Source organism: Penaeus vannamei, chromosome 40 (genome assembly GCF_042767895.1).
Source record: "Penaeus vannamei isolate JL-2024 chromosome 40, ASM4276789v1, whole genome shotgun sequence".
NCBI classification, from domain to species: Eukaryota; Metazoa; Arthropoda; class Malacostraca; order Decapoda; family Penaeidae; genus Penaeus; species Penaeus vannamei.
The window spans coordinates 5,595,446-5,608,123 of NC_091588.1; the positions used below are offsets into that span (position 1 = coordinate 5,595,446).

At 38.7% G+C, this 12,678-nt stretch overlaps 1 protein-coding gene across 3 annotated transcripts in view; it reads right to left on the bottom strand.

The window, feature by feature from the left end:
• Nucleotides 1–1,216: 1,216 nt before the first annotated feature.
• The window catches only part of LOC113812738 (sodium-coupled monocarboxylate transporter 1), a 22,896-nt gene continuing 11,434 nt past the window's right edge, over nucleotides 1,217–12,678 (bottom strand). For all 3 annotated transcript variants that reach the window (XM_070117557.1, XM_070117559.1, XM_070117558.1), the window contains exons 6-11: nucleotides 8,863–9,125; nucleotides 7,645–7,828; nucleotides 6,507–6,593; nucleotides 5,426–5,631; nucleotides 4,030–4,237; nucleotides 1,217–3,560 (exon numbers count right to left, since the gene is read on the bottom strand). In XM_070117557.1, coding sequence (XP_069973658.1) covers nucleotides 3,192–3,560; nucleotides 4,030–4,237; nucleotides 5,426–5,631; nucleotides 6,507–6,593; nucleotides 7,645–7,828; nucleotides 8,863–9,125 — 1,317 coding nt within the window. In that variant the 3' untranslated portion in view covers nucleotides 1,217–3,191. The remainder of the gene's footprint in view (nucleotides 3,561–4,029; nucleotides 4,238–5,425; nucleotides 5,632–6,506; nucleotides 6,594–7,644; nucleotides 7,829–8,862; nucleotides 9,126–12,678) is intronic.

Sequence of the window (12,678 nt, forward strand, 5' to 3'; positions counted from 1 at the left end):
CAGCATATATATATATTTTTTCTAGTGTGCATAATATTTGTCAATAATATATAAAATTATAGTTTTATCAGAACTGCAAAAGAAAAAGAAAAAGGACTTTTAAGTATTATTGATGATAAAATTTGACCTAAAAGGGACCTCAAGATTTAAGAATTAAATAAAAAAATTATTATTTGTGACAAAAGATGTAGATCAAAGTTGTTTTTTCTGTTAGAAGAATATCACTGAAACATTATTATTGTTATTATTATTATTATTATTACTGTTGGTATTATTATTATTATCATCAGTTTGATATTCTTATTTGCATTCTTATTCTTAATATCAATATTTTTACGATTTATGATGATTAGCATTGCTGTAATTATTATCACTGTTATCATTACTACTATCACTGTTATTATCATCATCAATACTACTATTTTTTTCATTTATGAAAAACTAAACATAACCAAGACTGTGATACGAAGACGGAGAATTAAGTTGTGAAAACGAAGGCTTAGATAACTAATGTATGAACTTAGACAAAACTAATATAATCGAAATATAAGAATATTTCATAATTGAACTTTATGGTACTATGTGTTATTTCTTATGCCTATATCGGCTATGTATATGTAGACTATATATATTTTTATTCCAAAAATACAATACTGACAAACTGTAATACATATATATATATATATATATATATATATATATATATATATATATATATATATATATATATGTGTGTGTGTGTGTGTGTGTGTGTGTGTGTGTGTGTGTGTGTGTGTGTGTATATATGTATATATATATATATATATATATATATATATATATATATATAGATAGATAGATAGATAGATAGATATACATATACATATATATATATATATATATATATATATATATATATATATATATATATATATATATATATATATATATATATATATATATATATATATATATATATATATATATATATATATATATATATATATATATATATATATATACATATATATATATATATATACATATACATACATATATATATATATATATACATATATATATATATAAATATATATATATATAAATATATATATATATATATATATATATATATATATATATATATATATATATATATATATATATATAAATATGTATATGTATATCTCTATATATATTTTTATCTTAAACAAAGAACATGAATTCAAAAGAAAACTTCTAAAAATTACACGTTTTATTCTATTTATGTAAAATTTGGTGATAAGCCTTCATTACATAGTTGAAGGTTTGTTTTATAGACATCCACGTGTGAAAGTATTATTATAGTCTGATTTCGATTAAATTATACTATTATAATGTCTTTTTTTAAATACAATTCCTGGATGAAACACAAGAGTGATTCAGGACATGATATCAACTCACGCACACACATACACAGAAATCCATACATGTACTGTACAGTTATGGTAAAAACTCAAATTCAAATTCGTCTCGAACGCCCGAATCACGTGACATTTGTTTATGTTTGGAATGCTTCGAAGCTTCATTCACGACATGAATTGATTGATAAAGGCTAGATCAGTAGCAACTCGAGGAGGCGTCTGTTTTGATGATTGTTTAGTGAAAATATAACCATTAAAATAATTATTTTCCATCCTTTTTGAAAACTTAAGAGACCAAAATGATCGACCGTATTCACAAAGCATCCGTAACTTCTGTGACGTCATCAAAATAAACCCCATGTGTTTTTTTTTCCAAAAATAGAATCAAGACGCCATGACACCTCGAGTTGCTACTGATCTAGCCTTTCCAGTTCGTCGTGATTGTCCAACTGCTTTAAACAAAGTTCTACCTCTCAATTCTGCCTCAGTAAAACCTCTGATTTACATAATATTGGCTGCTTTTATGACGAATGGATTATATACCCACATGCAGATGCACATTTATTTATTGATAGTTATGTTACTACTCTAGAAACAACAAAGGGTATTTATCCACATTCATTGCTGTTCAAAAAAAGGGGAAAACTTATATACATATGCAGATGTATATTTAAAGACACAGAAGGCAGTAAGGTATAGTATGTACAGAAAATCAAATATTGTTTACATGGTATTGCTTACAGACCTAAACTAGTGGCCTAGGGCCTTCGACAAATAATATAGGAAGTAAGTTTAAGATTACGCTTACAAATTCGATGACTAAGTGACAAAAATAAATATACTTTTCCATTCGAAGGATTTAATCACACTTCACCACCTACTAATTCGAAACACACACACTAACACAACTCGCGGTCGTCTAACCTATTTCTGTCTGCACACAAAAGTCATAAATCAAAAATGATGTTCAACACACACTGCTTCACAATCTGTTGCTTTAACGTGTCCTGAACAGGTTACGAACGTATAAATTTTGTTCTAGATTTATCATTTCGCTTCACAGTCTATAAACTCTTGATGCATTATTACTTTCATTTGTTATGGTCGATAACCTGGGTAAAATTTATGATATTACCACTAACAATATCGCATTATATTTCGGATAATATTGTACAGTATACCAGCATTATTAGTTAGAATAGTGTTTTACGCATGCTGCAATGGTGATGGGTGTCTATACTCCTTTAAGCTATTCACGCTCAATCCCAATAGCTCCTTTTATTACAACACGCTGGGTTTTAGGACAAGATCTCTAAGAAAAAGACTGTTAATGTTAAGTATTTTTTCTTGATGACTGATCATTCGTAAACTACTGTTAGACCTGTAGAAAAAAGGATGAATGAAACCGAGCATATATTCATGTGTAGGACCGGTTTCGACTCCATCTTCGTCCGATAGGGTCCAAATCGGTCCAACACATCCCGTACACTGCGAAAATACTCAATTTCATTCATCCCCTTTCACCAGGTGTAACAGTAATTAAAAGACCAACACTTGTCGCAACGAACACAATATCTTGTTGTGCCTTGGTAACGTTCTAGCCTAGGAATCTCGCTGATCTACGTTCGATTCCCGTGCACTGCCAGTGGATGGCAACCCCGGCCATTCCTTTCACACAGGGGGCAGTTTAGAAGCACAATAAATAGACAAACCACAATTCGACTGATACCTAAAGAGCCTGTCACAGCAATCCCTATATTATTACCATCGATATCACTATTATTCATACTGTACACCCGTCACTCGTCCTCAAAGATGGGTCGTCGGGATCGTGAGACTTGTCGCCCCGTCCTCGTCGTCTACGGACATGGCGCAGTTCTCGAGGCCGAGGTCTTCGCTGCGCCCGTCCTCCTCCTCCTCCTTCAGGATTCCCAAGCTGCTGGAACCGTCCTCGAAGGCGGAGTCAGACATCGACGACTTCAACTTCGCAGGGTCTTCACGTGGGAGCGCCTGGGCGTCCAGTACGACGGGCGGCTTGTCCGTCTTCGACTCCTTCAGGGATCCGTCCAGCGTCCTCGGGGGGAGTTTGGAGATGATGGAGGTCAGGTCGCCGGAGGTCAGGTCGCCGCCGTCCTTCTCGGAGGTCGAGGTCTCGCGAAGTTCGTCTAGCTCGTCGTTCTGTTGGGTGTGATGGAGGGGGAAGTTTATAAGGGATTAAATGACAAGAAAGAATTAGAAGAGAAAAAGAAAGAAAGAAAGAAACCAATGAATCACAAAGGAAAAAAAAGAATCACAAAGGAAAATGATAAAAAACAAAAGAATGACAGGAAAAGGAAAAAAAGGAAAAAGAAAGAAAGAAAAAAAATCACAAGGAAAAGCGAAAAAAAAACAAAGATAAAAAAATAAGAAAAATAACACAAAGGAAACTGAAAATAAAGATTATCACAAAGAAAAGTTGTAAATAAATCCCCAAAGAAAAAAAGTAAAAAAAGGATAAAAAAAACAAAAAACAGACAAACAAAGAAACTAGAAATAAACAAAATAAAAAACGAAAAATAAACAAAATAAAAAACGAAAAATAAACAACTAAAAAAATAAAAAAAATTAAAAATAAATAAATAAAACAGCGAATACACCAAATCCTCACCAGATTCTCCCCGACGGCCCTCAGCGCCGGCACCCACTTCCTCAGCCACAGCAACGGCGGCGAGAGCGTGCGGGGATCGAGACTTCCCAGATCCCTCCCGCCCGTCAGCAAGGATACCACTAATCCTACGACAATCACCGTAAAGCATCCTGTAGCGGAGTACCACATGTAGGACAGGTTGTAGAGTCCTAGGATTCCTGAGGGAGGTCTGTTGGGGGAAAATAGAGTGAATGCGTGTATATGAAAAGGTGGGTGACTGAGTGTATATGAAAAGAGTGGCACATACCTCAAAATCGGGCATCAAAAGAGGTGCGTGGCTCAAAACTGGGCATCAACAGAGGCACATAGCTCAAGACAGAGCATAAAAAGAAGCACGTAACTCAAAATTGGGTATCAAAAGATATACAAAGCTCAAAATTGGGCATCAAAAAAGGCCCGTAGTTCAAAATTGGGCATCAAAAGTGGCATGTGGCTCAGAATTTGGCATCAAAAGTGGCATATAGCTCAAAATTGGGCATCAAAAGAGGCTTATAGGTCAAAATCGGGCTTGAAAAGGGGCTAATAAGGTCAAAATTGGGCATCAAAGGGGGCACAAAGGTCAGAATTGGGCATCAAAAGTGGCACATAGCTCAACATTTTGTATTAACAGAGGCACGTAGCTTAGACATGGGTATTAGAACAGGCTGAAATTTCAGGAATGGGTTTAGAGGAAAGATTGTATGAAACGTAATATAGTGTGATGATAAAAATAAATGATTAAATGCTTATATAAATGGGTATGAATGAACAAAATTGCTGGCCTTTCAGAGATGGGTTTAGAAATGGAAGATAGTATGCATACTGGAATAAAAAGTGTTTATTTGAGATTAGAAATAGTTAAATAAATGTTTATGAAAAGACAGATAGCTCAAAATGGATGTAAAAATTAACAGGGCCTCAGAAATTAATTTCTTAATAGAAAAGATTGCCTGGCTATGGATATAAAAAAGAAGAATTGAGCACAGAAATGGTTATATAAATGAGAAAGGACATATACCTCAGAATGCGCATAAAAACACTGATATCTCAGAAATTCGTTTAAAACAAAACATGATATATTATACTAAGTCTTAAAAATGGTTATAAAAATGGGAATATGACAACGGTCGTGGAGTTTTGGAATGGACAATCCAAAAACAGACAGCTCAAAGCTTGCGCATTAAAGAAGACTTAAAATCGTTTAAAATGAGAAATAGACTGGAAATAGGTATGATGGGTGTTAAATTAAGCTTAGAAATTATTTGAGAAAGATTTGAACCTTAGAAATGGTCGTTAAAAACACATCTTTACACACACACACACACACACACACACACACACACACACACACACACACACACATATATATATCCCTTACTCAGTGGGCACAAACGAGGTCTCAGAGGAGGTCAAGTATTCCACCGAGGTCGACGAGAACCCGGCGGTGGTTCCGGTGAGGTTGCAGCCGCTGACACTGAGCGGCTTCTTCGGGTACGTGACGTCACCCGTCGCGAGGCCGACCTGCGTGCCGACGCCGATCCAGAACATGAAGGCGAGGCCGCAGACGTGGCCAACGGCGGCGCCCTGCGGGGAATAATAAGAATAATAAGATAATAATAAGAATAAGAAGGAGAATAATAAGGTAAGAAAAAATAACTATGATGGTAATGATGATAATGATGATGATGGCGGTGGTGATGACCGTCATCGTTATTACAATTATAATCCTGGCTTTACTGTGCTTTGGTGTCTGTTTGGTTGTATCGGTTGCTCTCTGTATCTGTCTCTGTTTTCCTCTCTCTCTCTCTGTCTTTATTTGACTTTGACGTCTATTTAGTTGTCTCTGTATCTGTCTCTGCTTTCCCCTCTCTCTCTCTCTCTCTCTCTCTCTCTCTCTCTCTCTCTCTCTCTTTCTTTCTTTCGTTCTTTCTTTCTTTCTTTCTTTCTTTCTCTCTCTCTCTCCCTCTCTCTCTCTTCCTCCCCCCTCTCTCTAAAGCAACGTTTCTTAACCTTGAGTGCTAACACCTCCTAAGGATACTGACATCATTTTTTTTGGGGGGTGCTAGGAAGTACTGAATAGATGGCGGTAAAACATCACTTCCTAGCAAACCTCGACCAGCTTTGTGGTTGACCAGATGTTAGCCGGAGTTAGGGGGTGCTAGACTGCCCTGACCTGACCACAGGGGTGCTAGGGTCGGAAAAGTTTAAGACGATACTCCAAAGGCAAAGACACTGCCAATACAATATCCCATAATAGTAATGTAATATTGACAAATAGAAAAAGAAATTATAAATAAAATAGATAAATAGATAAATGAATAAATAACATAAAAAAATCACTACACCACCTCCATAAACTACAAACGAACAACCAACCACCCGATGCCCGTAACTGAAGACATCTGTTTACAACGAATTTCCTTACTTTCACAACGACACGAAATCTTGACCGAACTCACCACGCTGTTGGCCCAAGGGAAGAACATACCCAAGGAGAAGAGACCGAGAAGAGGTCCTCCCACCATGCCAAAGATGCTAAGGGCAGCCTGGAGAAAGGGGGGAAAGTTGTCAGTCCTGAGCGTAAATATAAGCTGTGTGTTTGATGGATATTTAGACAATTGTAAACAAACTCACACGCAAGTACTTAAACACACACAAACACACACGCAAGTACATAAACACACACGCAAGTACTTAAACACACACAAACACACACGCAAGTACACAAACACATAAACATACAAACAGATAATCAAGCACGCAAACACACATGCAGTCAGATGCAAATCCAAACACAAAACCTAAACAAACACAAACCCCAATCAAAACACAATTCCGAACACACAAACAAACACATACAAACAAACATAAAAACACACGACCCCAAACACAAACTCGAACACACGAACCGAAACCCAAACACACACACAAAGAATCACAAACAGATACAAACCCTAGCAAATACACAATCACAACCCCCGAACAAGCTCAAACACAAACAAACTCACAAACAAAAACCATCACAGACTCACAAATAAACACCACAAACTCACAAACACCACCACAACACAAACAAACTCACAAACACCACTACAAATAAACTCACAAACAAACACCACCACAAACCAAACATATCACAACCCCAAACAAATACGAACACCTCTACAACCCAAACAAACTCACAAACAACCCCCCCCCACCACAACCCAGACAAACCACCACAAACACTCACATACAAACACGACCACAACCCTAACAAACACACACACAAACACCATCACAACCCAAACTCACAAACAAAACCACCACAACCCAAAACAAACTCACACACAGACGCCACAACACAAACAAACTTACGAACCACCACCACAAACCAAACAAACAAACAAACACCACCACAATCCAAACACTCACACACAAACACTACCACAACCCAAAACAAACACCATCACACAACCCTAACAAACACTTACACACAAACACCACACAACCCAAACAACCAAACCACCCCCACCCCCACCACAACCAAACCTCCCCCACCCCCACCACAAACAAACTCACAACCACCACCACCACAACCACCACACCCCACCCTACCGACAAGACGCCCCCGAGCTGCTCCGCCACGAACACGAGGGCGAACGTCAAGAGCCCGAAGAGGAGCGACAGCAGCTTGGAGGCCACCGTCGACGCCCTCTCGGAGATGGTCTTGTAGCAGCCGTTCTTCAGGAAGTCTTCGAGGACAATGGCGGCCAGGGAGTTCATGCCGGATGAGACGGTGCTGTGGTGGGGGGGGGAGAGAGAGAAGGGGGATGAGAGGGGGAAGGAGGGAAGGGGGAGAGAGAGAGAAGCGGGGGATGAGACGGGGAAGGGGGGAAGGGAGAGAGAGAGAGAAGGGGGTGAAATAGGGGGGTGGGGGTGAGGGGGAGAGAGAGAGAGAGGGGGATGAGAGGAGGAAGGGGGGAAGGGGGAGAGAGAAGGGGGGGATGAGAGGGGGAAGGGGGGAAGGGGGAGAGAGAGAGAAGGGGGGGATGAGAGGGGGAAGGGGGGAAGGGGGGGGGTGAGGAATATCAATATATACTTAAAATGAAATATCAATTATACTTAATTATCTGGGTAATTACTAGATATTGTTATAATTACTAGAGGTAGAGCCATCATATCCTTCTTTAATTTATGATAATGACGAGGTCTTAATCATGAACAGCCATTCGAATACTCAAGGAAAAAAGGTTAAATGGAAATAGTAATTCCCTTCTCCCCTTGCACCCCATCCTATCCCATCCACCCTACCTAACCCCTACCCCACCTATCCACCCTCCCTCCTCCACCTATTCTCCACTCCACCCATCAATCCCTAGCCAACCCCATCCATCCATACCCTCCCCATAACCCTTTCCACTTCCTACCTCTCCCACCTCACCTACCTAACCTCCACCTAACCCCCCCCCAACCCCTACCTAACCCCCACCCCACCCATCCTCCCCCTACCCAGCAAACTTCCCACCATCCCCCCCTACCTAACCCCCACCCAACCCATCCTACCCCTACCTAACCCCCACCCACCCATCCACCCAACCCCTACCTAACCCCACCCTCCTCCATTCCCTCCCACCCACCCTCCCCCTACCCCCTTCCACACCCTACCTAACCCCCATCCTACCCCACCCACCCTCCCCTTACCTAACCTGCACCCCACCCACCCTCCTTCCACCCCCCCACCCTCCTCCCTACCCCCTTCCACTCCCCCCACCCTCCCATCCACCCCACACCCCCCCTCCCCCTCTTCCACCCCACCCCCTACCCCACACCCACCTGAGTGCCCCGGCGAAGATCCCCGCCACGAAGAGCCCCGGCAGGCCCCTCCAGCCGCCGAGGATGTCCATGACAAAGAGGGGCATCAGCTGATCGGCCGAGCTGACCACGCCCGCGCTGATGGGGTCGCAGTCCCAGTAGCGGGCGAAGATGACGAGGCCCCCGAAGGCACAGGAGATCATGAGGACGAAGAGGCCCGCCATGTTGATCCAGAGGGCGCGTTCCACCATCGCCTTGGTTCTGACGCAGAGGTAGCGTTGCACCTGCGGTAGGAGAGGGGGAAGGGGGGAAGGGGGTGGAAGGGGGGGGGGGGGGAGTTAGGGTTAGAGTGCTTTTTCTGATTTTTTTGTCTCGATCTATTTTCTTTCTTTCTCTCATTCTCTCTCTCTCTTTTTCGTATTTTCTCTCTCTCTTTCGTCGTCTGCCCCCCCTCTCTCTCTCTCTTCATTTTTCTTTCCTTTGCTTTGTCTCGATCTGTTTCCTCTCTCTCTCTCCCTCTCTCTTTTCCCCCAAATGGTTGTAGTAATAGTAGAAATAATAGTTGCAATAACAAAAATCCAGAACAACGAAAATGATAGTAACGATAATGAAAATAATTATGATAATAATATAAAATGGTGACGATAATAATGACTAATAATGATAATGATCAAAGTAATCACTATAGTACTAGCAAGTGCTGGAACAATCTCATAAACGATCACAAACAAAAACAAACAAACAAACAAAATATCCCACACAATACGCCAGGTAAACAGATTCACACCTATAAATAATCTCCTTAATTAGCCCAGGCACGTGGATGACACATACCATTATCACAAGGCGTATTGTTTAATTGCTGTCATGAGTGTGTGCGTTGCGTATGAGTGAGTGTGTCTGCCTCGTTCTCGCTGTCTGCTTCTCTTTCTTTCTTTCTCTCTCTTTGTGTCTTTTTTGTGTCTTTCTTTCTTTCTCTCTCTTTGTCTTTTTGTCTCTCTTTTCTTCTTTCTCTTTCTTATTTTATTTTTTCCTGTCTGTCGTTTTTTCTTTCTGTTTATCTTCGTTCGCTCCTTTCTCTCTTTTTCTTCCTTTTCTACTATTCCTCTCTCTTCTTTTCCTTTCCTCTGTATCTCCCCCTCTCTCTTATTTCTCTCTCTCTCTATCCTTCTCTTTCTCATATTCTAGTTTTGTCTCTTTGTCCGGGCTCTCTGTCTGTCTGTTTATTTATTTCTGTTTCTCTGTCTGTCTGTCTCTCCATTCCAATACTTAGCAAAATTGAAAGAAAAATGAAGTCCGTACATATTAACATGTTTTCAGATTTCTATCATTATCATGATTGTTTTGTACCATTATTCATCGCTCATCACGGAAGATCCTGCTATTTAATTGTAGTTTATATTTACTTGATAGTATTTCGTCTGCAAGTGTTTCCTTGTTTAGATATTAAAATAAGTTCTCCGATAACTTGCAGCGATGAGTAATATTAATCGCTGTACTAATCACTTCATTGTAAATAAATTAATAAAATCTACCATTTTATCTACTCCCAATAAAATCTACCATTTTATCTACTCCCAATAAAATCTACCATTTTATCTACTCCCAATAACATCTACCATTTTATCTACTCCCAATAAAATCTACCATTTTATCTACTCCCAATAAAATCTACTATTTTATCTACTCCCAATAAAATCTACCATTTTATCTACTCCCAATAAAATCTACCATTTTATCTACTCCCAATAAAATCTACCATTTTATCTACTCCATTTTTTCTTATCATTAAACGCAAATTATCAACTTATTTACCACAATTAACGTACATTACACGAATGCGACGCTAGGGCTATGATTTCGGCGTTAATTAGAGTTAATAATCGATAATTGCTTGTATGCCATGACGTAAGAATATATATAAAATTGTAAGACATACAATAAACTTTCAAAAATAACTGAAGTGCAGACGTAATTAGAGTAAATAATAAAGCCACAAAAACCTTAATCCGAAGTCTAGGCTCCATCAACGCATTCGAACAGTTTGCGGTAATGGCGGTAACGATGCTTATCAACAACCAATCCACTGCTTATGTCGCGCTACAGAAGCACAATGCTACTTACGAGACACAACGAGCGCAAAAGAACAATGATTTACAGAACATTTAAAGGGTAACAATGAATATCTGACGTTTTGTTTTGAAAGACCGCATTTTTGATATTGGCAAGGCAACGACCGACAGTTAACGCTTAAATCCCCATTGTTTCAGCTGGTGCGTTTTTTTCATTTTCTTTTTGTTCTTGTCCTTATTCTCTAACTTCGTCGTCATTCTCTTTATCATCATCTCTTTTTTTTTCATCTTCATTATCATCATCTTTTTCTTTTCCTCCACCTCCTCCTCCTTCTTTTCCTATTCCTCCTCATCTCCCTTCCTCTTTTCTTCTCACTCCCCCACCTCCTCCTCCACCTTTACCTCCTCCCCCTCTTCCACCACCACCATCTCTTCCTCTTCCAACTTCTTTCCACTTACTCCTCCTCCCCCTCTTCTACCTCCTTCTCCTCTTATTCTTCCACCTACTCCTTCCTTTATTACAGAAAAACAGTAGATTACCCTGACCTCCGTTGTTGGTTATGAAAACTGCTTATAAAAAAACATGAGAACGGAGTCATGTAAACTATTTTTTTATTTTTCTTGTTTTCTTTGTCTTTGTTGGAGTTGTTCTTCGATTTCTCAAGACAGCAATTAAACAATATACCCGTGATAATGGTATGTGTCATCCACGTGCCAGGGCTAATTAAGGAGATTATTCATAGGCGTGAATCTGTTTACCTGTTGGCTTGTGTGTGATTTTTGTGCTTGTTTTGTTTTGTCTTTCTTCTTCTTCTTCTTCTTCTGTATTTTGTTCTTATTTGTCCTTTTATTTATATTTTTCTTCTTATTGTCATTACTGTTATCGTTAGCATTATTATTATTATTTTTATCATCATTATCATTATTACTATTATTTCTATTATCATTATCACTATTATCATTATCATTATTACTATTATTTTTATTATTATCATCACTATCATTGCCCACAATATTATCATTGTTACATTTCTTTTTCTCCTTTCTCTTTGTCTTATTCTACTCCTTCATCTATTTATCATTATTATTCTTTTGCCTCGTCTCATTCTATTGTCTTCCTCTCATTATCGTTTTTCTCCTCTCCTTCTTCCTCTTGATCTCTTCCTTCCTCAGTTATCTTATATCATTATGATTAGTATAATTACTAATTATTACTTCATTCTGTTTTCTCCTTTTCACCATTATCACGTTCTGCCTCTTCCTAATGTCTTTCCTAATATTGCTTCCTCTCTTCTTCTTCCTTATCCTTCTTCTACTTTTATTTTTACTCCTCCTTCTCCTTCTGTTTCTACTTCTATTCTCCCTCCTTCTTCTGTTCTTACTACATCTCCTTCTTCTCCTACTTTTATTCTCCCTCCTCCTAATCCTCCCTCATCTATTTATATTCCTTCTTCTCATTCTATTCCTATTTTTACCACCTCTTTTCCTCTTTCTCTTTCTTCTGTTTTTGCCTCTGTTTCTCTTCCTCCTCTTTCACATCGACAATAAAACAAATAAATGATAATGATAACATGATCACAGTTACTAATAAAAGTAATAATGATAATAAGAGCAATGATGATTGTTATATTAATAATGATAATAGTTACCATCACCAACATTACTATCACCATCATCATCATCCTTATACTGCTTCCTCTCTTCCTTATCCTTCTTCTATTCTTACTTTTACTCTATCTCCTCCTTGTTTCTACTTATATTACCT